The sequence below is a fragment of the Mytilus trossulus genome, chromosome 8, assembly GCF_036588685.1.
Source record: "Mytilus trossulus isolate FHL-02 chromosome 8, PNRI_Mtr1.1.1.hap1, whole genome shotgun sequence".
Classification (NCBI taxonomy): Eukaryota; Metazoa; Mollusca; class Bivalvia; order Mytilida; family Mytilidae; genus Mytilus; species Mytilus trossulus.
Window position 1 is genome coordinate 10,366,399 of NC_086380.1, and position 21,400 is coordinate 10,387,798.

The window sequence follows — 21,400 nt, forward strand, 5'->3', positions numbered from 1 at the left end:
TTATTGCTGTTATCTGATGTACAGTAAGCTAAGGGTGGTTTAATAAAGTTTTTTAAGTTAGAATAGCATAGTACTGGAAATTGAAAAATATTGAAAATTTTACATGACGTTTAATTTGATTATAAATAACAGTGATTTACATACTACCCTTAAGCAAATGTTAAGACTGATTGACAAAATGAACAACCAACACATCACTGAGAAAGTTGAGGAAAAAAGGTAAAATTAAATTTACATAAAGCAAAATTTACTGATTTATAAATATAACTATTATTATTTTTAAAAGTAGAAGAATAGGGTTATATGAATGAAGGCCATTATAATTAATGCATTATCTTCACAGAACAAAAATAAAGTACAGATATTGGAGATCCATGTATTAACTGAGGAAGATGTGTTTAGACTTCACAGTCAGGCAGGATCTGTTGATGAGCAGAAGGTGAGAGGTCACATTTAAGATTTGATAGTTGACTGTTTTAAATATCATTAATCCATAATTAAGTTGTCCAAAAAAAGATGAATTTAGAAATATATTGTTTTGGATAACATCAATCCATTGTCCAAAAAAAAATATATCTAAAGACAGATTGTTTTCAATAAATTTAATCCATACGTCATTTCTGGAATAATGTCTTTCTCTAAAAAAAGATTGTCAATTTTGCATGCTTTTATGACATCATTTACCAGATAGAAGGCTCGCCTGTATCCCTGCTCTTTTAAAAGTTTCCAGCACTTCTATAGAGTAGTGTAGAAAAAAATATGTTCGTAAATACATAATCTTGATTCCCAAACGACTGAGGGAGATTTTAATTTCCCAAATATTTTATGCAGTATAAAATCAAACTTTTTCAGCTGTTTGCTCAACATGTGTTTGAAGTGATGATGCCTACATTTTGCACACATGGTCATGGAATTTGCATGACAGATTTTACTAAAAACTATATCTGGGAGCTGGCATATTGTCCAAAAACTACTTTCAGGTCAAAATTAATATTTTACATTTTTCTATATTGAAACATTATTTTTAGGTATCAGCTGAAAAAAAAATTACCATGAATACTGAAGCTCTTTCATATTGGTTTTAATTATTCTTTTTTTAGAATGTAGTCAGTACATCAGATCCTAGCGTTTGGTATTTAGACACAGCAGCAGAAGGATTGAGTGGGTATGAACAGCTATATCAACGTTACACAACATCACCATACAGCATGTTACCATGGGTACAGCCTGCTTTCTCCAGTAATAAATTAGGCTCACCAAAGGCCAGAATGGTATTTTGTTTATTATTAAAATAAACTTCTTTTTTAATAAAATATGAGTAGCAAATGAACATAATCAATTATATTTAATGATAACCTTACGCTTGTTAGTTTAAACATATTTATTTATAGTGGATTGGGAAACAAGTTTTGCAACTTATATTAATCCCTCTCCACTTTGCGGGTGCGAGTGCTGCCTTGTAGCGGCATTAGCCTACTCTTTTTCGAAATCTACAAGGGTGTCTTTAACGTGCAAGAGAAATGGCTCTCTCTTAACACGGGTCAGCCATTTATCGTCCCCGTCCGACTGACTATCATCGTTTCCTCAAGACCATACTCGCAAATGGTGTCAAGGGAGAGCCGAAAATTGAATTCCTGAAATTTTCATCCCAAACGGGAATCGAACCAGGAACCTTTGTGTTAGTAGTCCGATGCACTAACCACTAAACCACAGCTCTCTACGCTTGTTTGTTGATATATGCACTATTTGATACCTAGGAAGGCAGTTCATGCATATGACTTCGTTTATACATAGAAAATAATAAGTAATTTTTTTTATATTAAATAGACAGTTTTTATAAATAACAAAATTTTAATAAAATATTTTTTTATGTCTAATTCATTTTTCTAACTTTGCAATATAATGAGAAGTATAACTCTGATAGAGTCATTTTTCAGATATTATCAGAATTATGTAACACATCAATAGAGATATCTGAACCTGTTGGACAGCTGGTAGAACTGATCTGGTCTGATGCACTCAAAAATGCAGAGAAAGAGTTATCTTCCCCTCCCCAGCTAACTAAGCTGTCTAAGGTATATACTTGTCTCAGGATTGAATCAGAAATTTAAAATATAAAACTAGTCATATTAACTTTACATGGCAATGTAAATCAAGCTACAGATATCTGTATTTTTTGTATTCATTAGAATACATGGAGATTTGTTGATTTTTAAAATAAAATATATTTTCTAGAATCCAAACATATTTTATCCAAAATATCCAACATATGGGTGATTAATCAGAATTGCACCAAATAAAGATACTCAGTTGTCAAAGGGCCCTAAAAGGTCTGTTTCCTCTTTAATCTATAAATGCAAAGATATATGATTATACCATCCAATCAATGAATGTACTGTGGATTCATTAATTATTGTGGGTACCAATTTTGTGACTAGTGATGAAATCTTCCATTTTTGTGGATATTTGATTTTGTGAAGGTTTGCATACGCATATCGGAAATTTGTATTTGGTTAAACTTTTAAATTTATTAACTTAAGGTTCATCTTTACTGATTTAATCCATGGTAATTGGTATCCCACGATTGATAATATATCCACAGTAGTTTTAAGATGAATTGGTAATTTGATTAATGATAAAATAAAAATTGAGAATTAAAATGAGGAATATGTCAAAAAGACAACAACTGGACCAAAGAGCAGATAATAGCCGAAGGCCACCAAGTTCATTAATTATATTTTTCTATCATTAATTGAGGTTACTGTGACTGTATTATAGGTTGAGGAAGCAGAAGCAGTGCTGTATCAGTTAAAGGAGTTGTATAAAACAAGGAGTGGTGACAATGAGAAATGTTTAGAACTGACCAAAGAGTTTTACAAAGCTATACCTCATAACAGGACAGACAGGAAGGAAAAATTCAGTGTCTCAGATATATCAGCTAAGCAGGATCTTTGTCAGGTATTTGGTTGATAATTTTAATTTGCATTGTTTATATAGATATAAGAAGATGTGGTATGAGTGTCAATGAGACAACTCTTCGTCCAAGTCACAATTTGTAAAAGTAAACCATTATACGTCAAAGTACAGTTTTCAACATGGAGCCTTGGCTCACACCAACAGTAAGCTAACGCAAAACCATTAAAACAGGAAAACCAATGATCTAATCGATATAAAAAACATGAAACCAGAAACACTTATGAACCACATCAATAAACCATAACTAATGAACATTAGATTCCTGACTAATAACTGTATGTACTAAGCAGGAAATCTGATTCATAAGATATTGTAGTAGAAAATTCAAGATTTTCACTGTGTTCTAAAAGTTTGTGTCACATATACACATGTATTTGTTCTTTTTAATAAACTTTGTGTCAATTAACTCATGCTCCTGCAAAAAATATCAAAGAGCATTCAAAATCATAAGTCAAAAATAAACTGACAGCGCCATGGTTAAAAAAAGAAGAAAAAAAAACCAGACAAATAAAAGTACTTAAAAACAAAGCATAGAAAACTAAGGACTAACCAAACCCCACAGTGTGATCTCAGGTGCTAAAAAACATTCTGAAAGTTCAATCTTGTTTTTTTTTTTTTTTGGCTCATCAGAATTTTTTTTAAGGCACTATATAGCTAGTGGTACATATTTGAAAACTTTCATATTTCAACCAAGCAGACAACTTATAAAGCAAATAGAAGATTACAATTGGATGAAGACGTTCCAGTTATGCTTTTTAGAAACATTGAAAAAACGCTGATTGGCCATGTTTTGTTTTATTTTATTTCAGCTTATCAGATGTTTTTTTTTATATTTCAGCTTATAAGAGATATTATCAGTGTTGGAGAAGCGACAGATTGGTCTGACGAGGCTACAACTGTTGCCAAATATAAAGCTTTGAAATGTCATGTGACACAGCTTGACCAATTCACTGATGAATTTGATCATGTGACCAAATTAGTCAAATCAACTTCAGAAAAGTAAGATATGTTAATAAAAGATAAGAAATCAAATTGAAAGAAAACTTGTACCAATTAGGCACAGGGTAGTAGAGTAATGCATATAATTGTGCTGATATGCTTTTAAAACCTTGTACCAACTAACATGAGAAGAGGCCGTAGTCCTAACCGTGTATTTAATTTTTCTTCTCTTTTTGTGAAATATTTGAGGTATTTTTATATAAAGGTATTGGATATAAATTCTGAATTATAGTACAAAATAAAACCATACAGCAGTATATTGCATTTAATAATTCCATTTTTCTGAGGTAAAGTAATTACAAATAGCAAAGGAGTGCAGTGTTAAGATATTTGAAAATTCAGCATATTAACGTAAGGGTACCCAAATTGCACTGAGTACCCAAATTGCACCTATTTAGAAAAGATAGCAATGGAAATCTTACAAGATTTTCTAGAGACTAAACAATTTGTATTTTTATGATTTGATACTATATACATGTCTTTCAACATAGGTAAACATACTTTGATATACACAAAACGTTCACAGTATTTATCAACAGATGGACTGTTTACTAAAAAAGCAAAATGTACGAAAACGTCACCATGCGATGTCATCAAAACGTCATCTTTTTAAAATTAGCAAATACAATATATTATAAAAATCCTTTTCGTAAAATATGAAGAGTAAGCATGGACTAATATCCAATTGTTCAAAATATTTGAAAAAAATAAACAAAAACTCGGTAATAAGACTTTTGACGATGTGAATTTAAGCATGGATGCAATTTGGGTACTCCTCTTTACAGAATCATGGGTAGTTTGGAGGTTGATTCAAACCCATTTTTTTATGACTCAATGTGGATTAAAAATCAAATTGGTGTACCTATACAATAAAGAAGGATAGGGCTACAAAATAAACACAGTATGGAAATTTTTTTCTTGATCATAAAAAAACGTAGGTGAATAAACTGTCAAAATAGGTGCAATATGGGTACCGTCACGTTACATTCAATTGTCAATTTTAATTTTATGACCTTGAAAATGTACAATAATGCCAATCAAAAAAGGAAATCGATATTATGAAATTTCAAACATTTATTGATAACATTTAAAGGCAAGAGAGTTTTATGGAAAAGTCACCAATTGGGCTTTAACACGGTTTTCTTGGTTTTATAATGGTGTTTAATACAAATAAAACAAGTTGTAAGGTATGAGACAGCAATCTAATTCCAAAAAGAAAAAAGTTTGGAAAAAATATAAAGGATTTAAAATTGTATCTTTGAATTATGATTGATTAGTGTTGTTTGAATGCCACTTTCATCACTTAGTATTGACTATTTCATAGCTGCAAGATTTATTTGTGGAGGTAGCTGGAGCACACTCAAAGATGACTTAGAAATGAAAGGTATTAGGGATAACAAAAATGACTTCATGATTTAATGTATTATATTACAGAGTAGAACTTCTGAATGTATACAAGTTGGAGAGGACATTGGAGGATCTGTGTTTCCAATCAGAAGTTGGTAATATACAGTTACTCATGCATTCATCTGGGTTCCACAACTTCCTTGGAATTCTTTCAAGGTAAACATGTTTTTGGTTGATTTTTTATTTCAACAGATTTTGCACCACAGCTTTTCCTTTTTACAGCTTTTTAGCCTATTGGTTATTATAAGGAACACAACAATTGCAACATTTTCGCAATAAAAAAATTTGCGATACTTTCTGAATTTACTGTACATAAGGAGACAGGTTACAAATGTATTTTTCTGTAAGAAGAGACACAACCTTCCTTTCTTTACATAAACATTATATCACTGTTAATTCAGAAATTTATTATTGCTATTTTGTCAGTTTAGCCTTTAATGCGATTTTGATTTTTACGATTTTGAGAAAAATCCTCTTTTATTCATATAAAATATTTCAAAATGCGAGTTTAAATTATTGCGTTTAACACTGTTGCATTTTTCGCAATAATAAAAACCTAGCAATAATTTCTGAATTTACAGTATACTTCTTATGTATAATGGAGATAGTTATTTCACTTGTGTGCCTTTATTTTTAGTATTATGATACATTTCATACTTTTTACAGAGGGTTGCTGATGCCAAACTTTGTAGAAGATGAACATGGGATAACAAGAACAGATGGAGGGCTGTTAGGGAGTGGTATATACTTCTCTGATACTGCTAGGTATGTATTGATTGGGAGGGGATAATACTAAGGGGGAGTGTAGTTGAAATTAAGCATCAAATGAAGACATTTTAACAATATGTATATAATTTCCCGGTACTGCTAGGTAGGAATTTTGGTTGGTAGGGGATTATACCAAGAGGAGTGTATTTAAATTTATGATTACATGAATAAAAGAAGGCATTTTGACATAATGCATATATTTCTGTTATGAGTGTTATATATGTATTAAACATCTACTTTTGGGTGGCATATTTAGGTTTAAACAAGTGGTTTCAAGAACATTATATTCTTTTATATATTTATGCCACATTTACATATGATTAATACTTCAAAAGTTTTTGTAAGTTTTACTGGTTGAGTTGATTATTACTCACCCTCTATGGTCTGTAGGGGGTCAGTGATAAACTGTATAACCAATTTATTGCATACCAGACTTTTCATGCTACGTTTTGTAGAAAAATAAACCATGAAATACAACAAAATCAATAGATGACATCACAAACTGTAGATGTGACGTCAATCCCCCTGTAGGATCCATAGAGGGTCACCATGTGATGGCGTTTAACCAATTACAACATCATCACGTACCCTTGGTGCAATAAGGTTAAATATTATTCAGACTAAATGTTAAAATAGTAGCCTCTTAGATCAAGCTCAAAATGTCAGTGATTGTAAGATACTTTGTTTTCCTTGCAGCAAATCATTGATGTATTCAGGGCCCAGTACTACACATGGATCAAGGTTGTTGTTACTGTGTGATGTTAGCTTGGGTAAGGTCAAGGACTGCACAAGAATAGATAATTCCCTTATGGAGCCTCCATCTGGGTATGATAGTGTACATGGTATCAAATTTTCATCTGATGGTGAACCAACAGACTTTTTAGTGAGTATGCTTTTGCTTTATGAAAATACAAAGTCTGATATATATTTGTGTTATTATAAAATTAAAAATGGAAACAAGATGTGCCAAAGACACTTCAACCTGACCAAAGGGGCAGAAAACAGCCATAGGCTAACAATAGATCTTCATCTCAGCAAGAAACTGCCTCACCCAGAAGGGTGCTTCAGCTGAACCTTAAACAATAATTTATAAAACATATTTATTGGATACTTCTGGTTTGTGTGGATACTGTACGCAGTAGGTCTGCTGTATTTGATGTATTGAATGATTGTAAGGTTTACTTGTCTATCTGACCTTGACCTCATGTTAATGATAATCAATGTTTAGTTCATTGGATACTTGGAATAAAATTTTCATTATCAAGATTTTTCAAATTTAAATAAATCATGATTATAGCAGGCGAGATATTTCAGAGAGTACACTCTTATTTTGTTTTTACATCAAAAATGGATCCATGATTGTATACTATAAATCTAGTTTATATTAAAATTAAACGATGTGGTATGACTGCCAATTGGCTGTTTCAGAATCTAAAGCATCATGGGTAATTTCATTGTTCGTACCCCAAAGTGAAAATAACGTTAGTCATTGGTTGAATTTCCATTGTTTATAACGTTTAAACCAATCAAAACGCTTTGGTGTACGCTTTTGAAAATATTACCCGGGATGCATTAGATTCTGAAACGGCTAATGAGACAACTCTCCACAAGAGACCAAAATGAAACAGAACATAACAGAGGACAGGTATAAAAATAAAAATACAGTAAAAGATATAAATTAATTCAATGTAGTATACTGATATACTTAGACTACTTCCATGGTGATGCATTTGTTATATCTCACCTATACCAAAAGAATCATAGTTTAACATTTATCTTTGCTGAAAGACTGAGGAATTGTTATCTACCAATGAAAACATCTTTTTAGATTTACCTCTTAATCTCCTTGCAGGATGATGAATTTGTTATCTATAACCCTCGGCAACAGAAAATGAAATATTTAGTTCAACTGTGTCTTCCTGAGGATACGGTGACCCCATTAACTGACATGGCATTGACCTTGAGGTCAGAAGAAAACACAGATCAAGAAGTTTCTGAAGAAATAAGTAGGTTTTAATAGGGTTTTCAAAGAAATTGTATAAAGAAGACATATCTTAATTTTATTAATTATGATAGAATCATGAGAAATATTAATAAGATAAATAAGATAAAAAAAAATCCTTAATATAGACACAATTAACTGATCCAAAATGAAACACATGTCAAGGATTTGTTGGTCCCGTTTTAAAATTGGTCTACATAAAAGTCCAAAGGGTCCAAAATTAAACTAAGTTTGATGTTAACAAAAATTGAATTCTTGGGCCTCTTTGATATGCTGAATCTCAACATGTACTTAGATTATGGGCCCAGTTTTCAAGTTGGTCCAAATCAGGATACAAAATTATTATATTGAGTATTGTGCAATAGCAAGAAATTTTCAATTTCACAGTTATAAATTCAGCAATAGCAAGAAATTTTCAATTGCACAGTATTGTGCAATAGCAAGAAATCTTCAATTGCACAGTATTGTACAATAGTAAATATTTTCAATTGCACAGTATTGCACAATAGTAAGAAATATCTAATTGCTTAATATTGTGCAATAGCAAGAAATTCCAATTGGATTTCAATTGGAGTTATCTTTCTTTGTCCAGAATAGTAGTTGAATCAACTTAAATCATTGTTGTCGAGCCTGCAACTTTTGTTGCAGAAAGCTCGACATAGGGATAGTGATCCGGCGGCGGCGGCTACGGCGGCGGTGGCGTTAGCTCACTTCCTAAAAAGCTTTATATTTTAGAAGGTGGAAGACTTGGATGCTTCATACTTTGTATATAGATGCTTCATGTTACGAAGTTTCCGTCAGTCACAAGTCCAATGTCCTTGACCTCATTTTCATGGTTCAGTGACCACTTGAAAAAAAAGTTCAGATTTTTTATTGTAATGTTGAATTCTCTCTTATTATAAGTAATAGGATAACTATATTTTATATGTGCGTACCTTGCAAGGTCCTCATGTCTGTCAGACAGTTTTCACTTGACCTCGACCTCATTTCATGGATCAGTGAACAAGGTTAAGTTTTGGTGGTCAAGTCAATATCTCAGATACTATAAGCAATAGGGCTTGTATATTAGGTGTATGGAAGGACTGTAATGTGTACATGTCCAACTGGTAGGTGTCATCTGACCTTGACCTCATTTTCATGGTTCAGTGGTTATAGTTAAGTTTTTGTGTTTTGGTGTGTTTTTCTCATACTTAATGCAACCGGTCTACTATATTTGTTGTATGGAATGATTGTAAGGTGTACACTCTAGCGGGCACATGTCATGTGACCTTGACCTCATTTTCATGGTTCAGTGGTCAAAGTTAAGTTTTTGAGTTTTGGTCTTTTTATCTAATACTATATGCCATAGGTCAACTATATTTGGTGTATGGAAATATTTTATGATCTTTATGTCAGTCGTGCAGGTTTTATTTGACTGTGACTTCATTTTCACGGTTCATTGCACAGTGTTAAGTTTTTGTTTTGGTCTATTTTTCTTCAACTATAAGTAATAGGTCAACTATATATGTTGTATAGAAGCATTGTTAGCTGTACATGTCTGCCTGGCATGATTCATCTGAACTTGACCTCATTTTCAAGGTTCATTGGTCTTTGTTTGCTAGTAGTTATCTTGTTTAATGTTAACTTTATGTGACAGTTGTAATAAAGCTTTATACTTAGGACTATCAACATAATATCAATGAGTAGTACAGAAGGCGAGACATTTCAGCGTGTGTACTCTTGTTTTATACAATATACAATGTATATTCACTTTTACTACCAACTGATAGATTAAAACAATCTTTACCATTCAGTCATTGTCAGTGATAACAAGCACTTTTTTTACATTTTAATATTTTATGATGTATTTAAATGAGTTGTTATTGTTGCAAACTTCATTAGAAATTTGAATTGAGATCAGTTTTGAAATAAGGGAAAGGGGGATGTGAAAAAAAAATTGGGGGGGGGGGGGGGTCAATTTTTTTCATTTCAGATTTCATAAATAAAGAAAATTTCTTCAAACATTTTTTTAAGAGGATTAATAATCAACAGCGTAGTGAATTGCTCAAAGGCAAATTTTTTTTTTAAAGTTCATTAGACCACATTCATTCTGTGTCAGAAACCTATGCTGTGTCAACTATTTTATCACAATCCAAATTTAGAGCTGAATCCAGCTTGAATGTTGTGTCCATACTTGCCCCAACTGTTCAGGGTTCAACCTCTGCGGTCGTACAAAGCTGCGCCCTGTGGAGCATCTGGTTCTCATTTGAAATTTCATAAATAAAAGTACAGAAAATTTCTTCAAACATTTTTTTGAGAGGATTAATATTCAAATGCATAGTGAATTGCTCAAAGGCAAAACAAAAAAATTAAGTTCATTAGACCACATTTATTCTGTGTCAGAAACCTATGCTGTGTCAAGTATTTAATCACAATCCAAATTTAGAGCTGAATCCAGCTTGAATGTTGTGTCCATACTTTCCTCAACCGTTCAGGGTTCAACCACTGTGGTCGTATAAAGCTGTGTCCTGCGGAGCATCTGGTTTTTCTTGGATTAATGAGAAAAACCAGTATATTGGAGGATATTTGATTTTGTTGTTTTGCCTATAGAAACATGTGATTGGTTGAAGATTTAAATTCTTTGCTCACCTGTTCCAATGAAATCCATGAAAATTGGAAACCCACAAATAATCATGAATCCAAAATAGTTGAAACTTTACCATTTTCCAGTCTAAAGCATTTCTATGACCATGGTTAATTTATTAGACAACAGAAATATCAATATATATATATGAATTTATTTACAATATGTATAAATGATATTGTTTCCAGATTTGAAAGATGTGAAGGATGTACCTGACCCTCTAAACAAAGTTACTGCAGGCTTGATTGGAAAAGGGAAACAATCAGTTCCACTCAAATCTGTTCATATTAGAGCTCATCTTTTGGACTTAGTAGCAAAGGTAAGGTTATGTAGCTCTGATAAGTTGGTTTCTAATGTAGAAAACATTGTCCATCATTCAAGCTTTATTGGAATTCTACACTGGAACTTTCAAGAAAAATATTGGTAATTTAATTGGTGATGTATGGCGGATAGATAGTTGAAATGGCTGCCTTGCTGCTAGCAGCCAAACAGTGTCTGTGCAATGACTTAAAATAGCATTGACGAAATCTTTTCAATTGTACATATATATTTTGTTTCCGGTGACTAAATGTAGGTCAAGTTCAAATTGCATGATTTAAGCTTTGATAGTTGTTGAGTACACAGCTACTTTTGCATAGGTACTATTTCTGTACTTAAAATCTGTAGTACTGGAAATTTACTTTTAAAATTCAGTACTATTTTGTTACTTTAAAATTATTGTAATATTTAGGCACCTGTATTTTACAGTACTTGATTTGTACTTGAAATTAAGGTACTACAGACTTTTGGTTACTAGCGTTACATTTTCAGCATTTTGAAAGTTCTTCTATTTCAAATCTTTTAAAACTATGATTTTCAAACATGGAATATTGTATTATTTCTGCACCAAAATATTTAGTACAAATCAAGTACTGTTAAATAGCTATAGGAGTACCTAAATATTACAATAATTTTAAAGTAATGAAAAAGTACTCAATATTAAAAGTAATTTTCCAGTACTACATATTTTTAGTATAGAAATAGTACCTATGCAAAAGTAGCTGTGTAGTAGGCCTGTAAGTAGTGAAAAGTGATGCTGAGAGCGTTTTCTATGCCATAACTTGAAAAAAAAAACTTTGACAAAATCTTTCCAAATTACGATATGTTGTTTTCTGTGACTAAGTGAAGGTCAGGTTTATTTTTTTATGATTAAATCTTTACTGTTGTCAAGTTGTAAACCTTTAAGTAGTGAAAAAGAGATATTTAGATTGAGATTTGCCTGTTTGTTTGTTGGTGAACCCTATGCAAGTTCATTATTTTTTGTACTTGATCCTGTTTGAGAGTCTAGATTTGCATATATCATGCTGATGCCAGTAAATCTAGAAAAGTGTTTCAGACAGAAGAAATATATATAAGGTGTTGTTTTCAATTTTTAGTCCCCTGTCACCATACATTCTCTTAGTAAAACAATGTTTTGTTATTTTCCCCAGGTTGTTATATTACAAGAATACAAGAATGACAACAATGTTCCTATTGAAGCTAAGTATGTGTTCCCATTAGATGATACAGCTGCTGTGTGTGGTTTTGAAGCTTTCATCAATGGAAAACATGTCATAGGTATTTTAATTATTAAGGCTTATATTGAAGAGTTACTTCAAGATCAGAGTCAATTCATACTGCAATCTGTTTCCTAAAAATTCTTTTAAAGTCAGTTGTTGTTGTTGTTCTCCTTTTTCTTTGGAAGTCCACCCTATTTGCATGGTCACTGCATAACAATATCCTAATTTAAGATAATTTTTAAAAATGCATATTTTTTATAAAATATTAAATTTTGTTAGGTTTAATTATGTAACTTTGTTTTAGTAAAACAAAATAGTAAGGATAAAAGGTAAAACTTGTTTTTACACTGTACATATCGTACTGCCACAAATCATAAATAATTCTATTTTTACAATTTCATTTAAAAAAATCTAGAAAAAACATTATAAAATGAAGTATTCAACAGATTTACTATTTCTATTTAATCAAAGGGGAAGTGAAAGAAAAAGAAACAGCTCACAAAGAATACAAAGAGGCCATAAGTAAAGGACATGGAGCATACCTAATGGATGAAGAGGAACCAGTAAGTATATATAACAGGGAATAGGGTAGACAGGAAACAGTAGATGCTTGTTAAAGACATAGAAAAGGCTGTTGAGGTCTTGTAGAAAGAACTGCTTGTTTGAAAAGAAGGACATAGGTTGTCTGTAATTAAAGTTGGATTAGTCTTTCCATATGTATATTCTCCAAACTGTATAATAATGAGATATTCATAGGAAAACATATATCAATCCACCAGTAATACATGTTATTTTATATATCAGGATGTGTTTACAGTAAGTGTAGGAAATTTACCTCCACAAGCGAGAGTTTTGATCAAGATAACATATATATCAGAATTACAGACAGAGAATGAAGCCATAGCATTTAGCTTACCTGCTTCAGTAGCTCCATGGATACAGGATACAGCTCTGGCTCAGAAAACACAGGTAAATAATGCTCTCATAAATTACAGATTGGTGCAGACTAAACATAACATAATGTTACTGCTATATTTATACATTTTTTGCAGACTTTTCATGTTTGACTTTTACAACTTATTTCCCATAAATCTTTTAGACAACCAACAACATCTAAACTTCAATCCAAATTCCTTTGTTTTATTTTAACTTACTTTTTTACAACTTTATGCTTTTGCAGAAAATACATGAAAGCTTTTTAAATAAAATTGAGAATGGAAATTGGGAATGTGTCAAAGAGACAACAACCCGACCAAATAAAAAATACAGCAGAAGGTCACCAACAGGTCTTCAATGTAGCAAGAAATTCCCGCACCCGAAGGCGTCCTTCAGCTGGCCCCTTAACAAATATATACTAGTTCAGTGATAATGAACGCCATTCTTATTTCCAAATTGTACACAAGAAACTAAAATTAAATTATAATACAAGACTAACAAAGGCCAGAGGCTCCTGACTTGGGACTGGCGCAAAAATGCGGCGGGGTTAAACATATTTGTGAGATCTCAACCCTCCCCTTTACCTCTAACCAATGTAGAAAAGTAAACGCATAACAATACACACATTAAAATTCAGTTCAAGAGACTGTTTAAGTTTGTTAGTAACTACATGTATTAATTTTACAATGATTTAAATTAATATTTAGTAAAGAATTATCTTATCTTGTCAAAGGGACTGATTTGTAGAAGGAATGAAAGAGATAAGATATTTTAGAAACAGTTGAATCTTTTGCCATGTGTTATTGAAGGGATTACATTGCATAGATTATTGAGTTTTTATACGACCACAAATTTTGAAAAAATATTGCTATCACGTTGGCGTCGTCGTCGTCGTCGTCGTCGTCGTCGTCATCCGAATACTTTTAGTTTTCGCACTCTAACTTTAGTAAAAGTGAAAAGAAATCTATGAAATTTTAACACAAGGTTTATGACCACAAAAGGAAGGTTGGTATTGATTTTAGGAGTTTTGGTCCCAACATTTTAGGAATTAGGGGCCAAAAAGGGCCCAAATAAGCATTGTTTTGGTTTTCGCGCTATAACTTTAGTTTAAGTTAATAGAAATCTATGAAATTTTGACACAAGGTTTATGACCACAAAAGAAAGGTTGGGATTGATTTTGGGAGTTTAGGTCTCAACAGTTTAGGAATTAGGGGCCAAAAAGGGACCCAAATAAGCATTTTTCTTGGTTTTCGCACCATAACTTTAGTATAAGTAAATAGAAATCTATGAAATTTAAACACAAGGTTTATGACCATAAAAGGAAGGCTGGTATTGATTTTGGGAGTTTTGGTCCTAACAGTTTAGGAAAAAGGGGCCCAAAGGGTCCAAAATTAAACTTTGTTTGATTTCATCAAAAATTGAATAATTGGGGTTCTTTGATATGTGGAATCTAGCTGTGTATGTAGATTCTTAATTTTTGGTCCCATTTTCAAATTGGTTTAAGGTCCAAAGGGTCCAAAATTAAACTTAGTTTGATTTTGACAAAAAATTAATCGGTTGGGTTCTTTGATATGCTAAATCAAAAAATGTATTTAGATTCTTGATTATTGGCCCAGTTTTCAAGTTGGTCCAAATCGGGGTCTAAAATTAAACATTGTTTGATTTCATTAAAAATTGAATAAATGGGGTTCTTTGATATGCCAAATCTAACTGTGTATGTAGATTCTTCATTTTTGGTCCTGTTTTCAAATTGGTCTGCATTAAAGTCCAAAGGGTCCAAAATTAAACTTAGTTTGATTTTAACAAAAATTGAAATCTTGGGGTTCTTTGATATGCTGAATCCAAACATGTACTTAGATTTTTGATTATGGGCCCAGTTTTCAAGTTGGTCCAAATCAGGATCTAAAATATTACATTAAGTATTGTGCAATAGCAAGTCTTTTCAATTGCACAGTATTGCACAATGGGAAGAAATATCTAATTGCACAATATTGTGAAATAGCAATATTTTTTTTTAATTAGAGTTATCTTTCTTTGTCCAGAATAGTAAGCAAGAATTATCTAATTGCCCAATATTGTGAAATAGCAATATTATTTTTTAATTGGAGTTATCTTTCTTTGTCCAGAATCAACTCAGATCTTTGTTATATACAATGTATATTCACTTTTTACTACCAACTGATAAATTAAAATAATCTTTACCATTCAGTGATAACAAACATTACATCTTAATATTTTATGATGTATTTAAATGAGTAGTTATTGTTGCAAACTCCATTAGAAATTTAATTGAGATTAATTTGGAATAAGGGAAAGGGGGATGTGATTAAAAAAATTGGGTTAAATTTTCTCATTTGAAATGAAAAATTTTGACATAAATTTTTTTTTGAGAGGATTAATATTCAACAGCATAGTGAATTGCTCTAAGAGAAAACAAAAATTTTAAGTTCATTAGAACACATTCATTCTGTGTCAGAAACCTATGCTGTGTCAACTATTTAATCACAATCCAAATTTAGAGCTGAATCCAGCTTGAATGTTGTGACCATACTTGCCCCAACCGTTCAGGGTTCAACCTCTGCGGTCGTATAAAGCTACGCCCTGCGGAGCATCTGGTTACAGATTGATATCCTAAAATTAGAGCTTCAACCTGCAATGAGAACTTTTGAGGAAAGTGAGGGCAGGCAACTAGCAAAAATCTTCATATGGTGTCAAGAGGCTGATATTTAATGATATCTTTGCACAGAAAACCTTAGAATCTGTTTGTCATGTCATTGGTTTCTACATGATTTCAATACAAGAAGCCTAGGATGTCAATTTTTTAACATGATATTTGAATTATACATTTATATACTTTCTTTGCAGTCTGAGCTAGCATCTTTGAAGGTCAAGGACACTGGAAGATGTGATCTGTCTTTACAAGTTGCCATGGAAATGCCCTTTGATATAAGAAATGTTAAATCACCAACACACAGAATTAAAGTTAAGGTAGATACAAATGTAACTTATCAGATATTGCAACTAAATAAGTAGTTGCAAATTAAATTCTAATATTTTTGTTTTCATGACAGCATTTCCTGAAATTACAATCACAGTGACCACACCAATAAATTGCATTAATAAATGCACACACAAATTTCTTAATTTGAAATTATTACTTGAATAACATGTATTTGAGAGCAAGATTTCTGCTAATCATGTCACTTTCTTTGTATTGACAGTTCTCTTTATAATATTCTAATCTTCTGCAGACAACCGCCACCAAGGCAGTAGTGGAGCTACCTAAAAATAGCCAGTTAGATGATGGTTTTCAGCTATTGGTCACCATGGCAGAAATACATGTACCACGAATGTGGGTAGAGAATCACCCTAACAAAGACAGTCAGGTAATCAAAGTAACAAAAAGCATTGATGGAAACATTGTGCAAAGTTCAGTTTATCGTCTGCAGATCAAATAATAATTGTAATAAAAAACAGTTTTTGGTATGGTGCTTTATAGTACAGAGTAGATATTGACACAATATTGTGTCTGTCTTTATACATCTTTTATTTATATTAGAATTAGTATTTATAAATGCAATCAACACCTGATTGGACTGACTTGATATCAAAATCTTCCAAGTTTTATCACTACTTTTGAGATACACAAAATATATTTCATTTATCACAACATTAAATACATTCTATACATCATGAAAATTTCCAGATATTTATCAGTGAAATATGTATACTCATTTATTGAAGTCACAAGATAATGTTGTACTTGTCAAGAAAATTACATAACTTGTGCAAGGATTCATGAATCTAATATCTGTTCTAAAAATATCAATGATGTCATTGTTAAAGTCGTCATTTAAAGATTGGAGTTGTCAAGAATTGTTGCACTAGTGCATCAACTACAACCAATACTTTATACAATGCAATATTTAAATTCATTTCCCACTGATATATAACAGCAAATTTTACCCTCCAGTGCATACAATCACTTTGATTTTCTCTTGATTTGTACAATTAGAATGTACTACTTTTTCTTTTTAATGCATTCATTATTTATGGATAATTATTTTTTAGGCCTGCATGCTGACATTTTATCCAGAGTTTGATGCAGATTTTGATCCCCAACAGGAAGTGGTTTATTTATTAGATATGTCTAATTCTATGAAAGGTCAAGCAGGGAGGGATGCTAAAAAGGTTATTTATTAATAAATCTTATGAAAAAAATAAATAAATAAGGAAGCCTCACTTAAAAAAAAAGTTAAGAAAACAACATATTGTCCCAATCAAACCTTTTTGGAACTGATTGTTTTGTACCAATATGACAAAATTTTGGTTTAGAGCTAGAGCTTTGATTTCTAACGAAAATTGATCATCAAAGAATAAACTTGTCAACATATTAAGATTCAGTCTGTGGTTTAAATTTCTTTTTAGACAATATCTTTGTCAAACCTGCATTGAATTTCAAAAAAACTTAAACAGTAGCATTTCTGTGACTAAGAGATTGCATCTATAGTAAAATTAAACAATAATGTGTCCCCCACTGATGCCTCATAAGCACTATCATTTTCTATGTTCAATGGACCATGAAAAAACGATAAAATCTCCTAATTTGTCATTAAAATTAGAAAGATAATATCCTATGGGAACATGTTTAATAAGTTTCAAGAGGATTGGACTGGACCAAAAACTTTAACCTGAAGTGGAATGAACAAACGGTCGGACAAACAAACTGATGAATAAACGAAGGGAGGCACAGACCAGAAAACATAATGCACACAAATGGGGCATAAAAAAAATCTTAATCCATTGACCCATAATGGTTTACTTTTATAAATTGTGACTTGGATGGAGAGTATTCTCATTGGCACTCATACCACATCTTCCTATATCTAATTAGTTATATATTTGTTGCAAAAATGCTTTTTAATATATATTATTATGCCCCGCTTTAAAAAAGGGGGGTATACTGTTTTACCTCTGTCTGTCCTTCCGTCAGTCCGTCAGTCAGTCCGTCTTCCCATGAATATTTTTCGTTGCATTTTTCTCAGGAACTACAGTACAAAGATTTCTGAAATTTGGTTTCAGGGTTTATCTAAGTCAGCTATACCATGTGATGCGTTTTCAGATTGATCACTAGACAACTCCCTGTTAACCGAACACTTGTATATTTTTACACTATTAATATTATCCACTTACGGCGGGGTTTCATCAGTGAGCAGTAGCTCACAGTTTCACTTGTTATTTCTATTTTGTGTTTCAGGTTTTTCTATTGTCTTTGACAAAGTTACCCGACAAGTCAAGTTTCAATGTGATCACATTTGGTACAACATTTAAAGAGCTGTTCCCATCACTACAACTCAAAACAAAAGATGCAGTACAAAAAACTACAAACTTTATACAGGTGAGACCATCTTTAATTTGACATGGATTTGACCATTCTTGTGAAAAATAAGCTTAACAAATGTATGAATAGCCAATAAAACTGTCAACTCATTGGATATCAATTTTTGCTGATTATGTGGATACAAGCTGTTGCAGTAAATCATGAAATTATATTTTCAACAAATGACAAATTTCCAAAAGTCTACTTGCACACTTCAGTAAAACCATGAAATTACATTTCGACAAACATGTAAGATTTTCTTAATCCACAAAAATTTAAACCCACGAAAATAAATTAATCCACATTATGATTAAAACTTTTTTTAAGCAGTTCATTCCAAAAGTATATAAGAGTTGACATTTTGACTTCCATATACATGATATAGAAGCAAGTAATATCTTACAAAAATTACAAAGGTACTTTTCATTAAATCATTTGACTCAGAAATGTTCTTATCCTTTCCCTTCATTAATATTTATAGACTTTTTCAAGTATTTCACATATCTCAAAACTGCTTGATTTTGACCCTAATTATAAACATGAAGATGTGGTATGACTGCCAATGCAAAAACTCTCAAAAACAGACTCAATCACACAGAAATTAACAACTATCGGTCACTGTATGGCCTTCAACAAAGCCTATACAGCATAGTAAGCTGTAAAAGGCCCTGAATTAACAAATGTAAAACAATTCAAACTAGAAAACTAATGGCCTAATTTGTGTACAAAAAATGAACGGAAAACAAATATGAAACACAGCAATAAATGACAGCTGCTGAATTACAGGCTCCTGACTTTGGACAGGCACATACATACAGAATGTGGCTGGATTAAACATATGGCGTCTTTTATTTACAGTCAACTGAATGTGACCAAGGAGGAACAGTTGTCATAACTTTGTTACAGTCCTTGTTCTTACTCAGTCCACCAGAGGGCAGCAGGAGTATCATTCTTATATCAGATGGTCACATGACTAGTGTTGAGGAAACTTTATCACTGGTCAGAAAAATGAGTGATCAGAATCGACTTTTCACTGCAGGAGTTGGGTAGGTTTAAAAATCTATCTTTTATTCTCTCCTGCTTATTAAGTAACATCTCTTTTATTCTTTGAAAGGTCTTAACCTTTAGCTGCTCCTTAAGAGTGCATTAACAATATTTAATTGAAACATTTGCGTTACACTTGTATTGCATAAACTTTAAAAAATTATATAGTATTGAATATTTTAAACTAGGTAATAAAAAAAACATGTATTGTCTGCTATATGGTCGCAGTTGTTGTCGCTTTGACACACCATTTCCTTTCTCAATTTTATAATAGAATTACATTATGGTAATGTCCCTGTGTCTAGAACAATGAGTAGTCTAAAATGTCATTAACTAAATTTCAGATACTATGCAGATCATTTATTTACAATGGTTAAAATATGAATTTCTGAATTGGTTCTCTCACATTGTGTTGAATGAACAGATTCTCAGAACATGAAGATTACAATGCATTTCTAGTCCATATATTATCATTCTAGTTCTTAATGCTGTGTTATCACATGATCTCTGAAAAACAGCTTTTTTGCAAAATAATATTGGCTTTAAGGATGTACCTAGGTGAGGTTAGGTGAAAATTAATAAATTAAGAAGTCAAAATTAATAAAAATAAGCTGGTAGAGCATCAATTAAGGATAAGAATAAGCTAAAAATATTGATAGGTCATGGACCTCCTTTTCGAGATATTTGAGATTTAAAATATGGCGGGAAAAGGCTGACTTGGACTTTTACCTTTCATTTGCATTGGTATTATTATGTCTCAAAACAAAAGAAAGAAAATTAAGAATCTTCTAAAATTTTGGTAAATGACCTTTCATGAGCTATTTAGTCTTATATAAAAAAATAAATGGGTGTTATGGGGCAAAATATTTTTCATTGTATTGAATGGAAAAACACCAAGGAGTCCGAACATTTGACACAAATTCCAAAACCTCACCTAAGTACATCCTTAAGGTGGTACCTAACACTACAGGGAGATAACTCTGTAAAATCAGCTAAACGTTTTAATTACGTTGTGTTATTAAGGGAATATCAAGCTTCTCAATAATCAAAATAAGTGTTTGTCAAACTGCTATATAACCAGTGTATTTTTTCTGATAAAACGGTTGGTTCAAATTTTTTGAAATTTTTATGTTGTTGTCAAATGGTCAAAGTAAATACTTTGTCAAAATTTTATGAAAATTAAACGACCCAAATTAATTTTAGTTAAAGTGTTGGGTACCACCTTAATTACAAAAAAAATCACAAAAATGAATTGTCTTTAAGGTTCATCAAAAGGAATTAAAATACAATTCACTAATAATATTACAATAAGGAATACTAAAAAAATATTTTTCCAAACTTTTATTTTTTTCAAAATCTTAGGGATTAGGTACAAAATCAATAAAAGCTCATAAGATTCTGAAATATACACTTCTTATAAAATTAAATTTATGAGGTGTACAGGTTTTCATGAACTTGGAGTAATTTTGTGGTGTAATAAGACCAATCCTGTATTTTTAAAAAGGTTATGATGAACCCCTCAATATTTATTTCAAGGAATCTTAATTAGTATAATATGACATAATGTTTTATCTTTTTTTTCTCAGTCCTACAGTAAATCATCACTTGATGAAGACACTAGCGACATCTGGTGGAGGAACATTCCAATATTACAACAACAAAACTAAGTCTAATTGGCAGTCAAAGGTTAGCATTGACCATTACATGTATCAATATTTTATGTTAAA

At 31.6% G+C, this 21,400-nt stretch overlaps 1 protein-coding gene across 1 annotated transcript in view; it reads left to right on the forward strand.

The window, feature by feature from the left end:
• The first annotated feature begins 307 nt into the window (after window positions 1-307).
• Window positions 308-21,400, forward strand: part of LOC134727324 (uncharacterized) — a 77,694-nt gene continuing 56,601 nt past the window's right edge. The window contains exons 1-19 of the mRNA XM_063591702.1: window positions 308-439; window positions 1,101-1,271; window positions 1,938-2,075; window positions 2,779-2,958; window positions 3,815-3,975; window positions 5,410-5,538; window positions 6,049-6,147; window positions 6,847-7,033; window positions 8,003-8,156; window positions 10,964-11,094; window positions 12,245-12,371; window positions 12,785-12,876; window positions 13,118-13,282; window positions 16,115-16,237; window positions 16,501-16,635; window positions 17,321-17,440; window positions 18,507-18,647; window positions 19,488-19,675; window positions 21,260-21,359. Of these exons, the coding sequence (XP_063447772.1) occupies window positions 308-439; window positions 1,101-1,271; window positions 1,938-2,075; window positions 2,779-2,958; window positions 3,815-3,975; window positions 5,410-5,538; window positions 6,049-6,147; window positions 6,847-7,033; window positions 8,003-8,156; window positions 10,964-11,094; window positions 12,245-12,371; window positions 12,785-12,876; window positions 13,118-13,282; window positions 16,115-16,237; window positions 16,501-16,635; window positions 17,321-17,440; window positions 18,507-18,647; window positions 19,488-19,675; window positions 21,260-21,359 (2,673 nt within the window). The remainder of the gene's footprint in view (window positions 440-1,100; window positions 1,272-1,937; window positions 2,076-2,778; window positions 2,959-3,814; window positions 3,976-5,409; window positions 5,539-6,048; window positions 6,148-6,846; window positions 7,034-8,002; window positions 8,157-10,963; window positions 11,095-12,244; window positions 12,372-12,784; window positions 12,877-13,117; window positions 13,283-16,114; window positions 16,238-16,500; window positions 16,636-17,320; window positions 17,441-18,506; window positions 18,648-19,487; window positions 19,676-21,259; window positions 21,360-21,400) is intronic.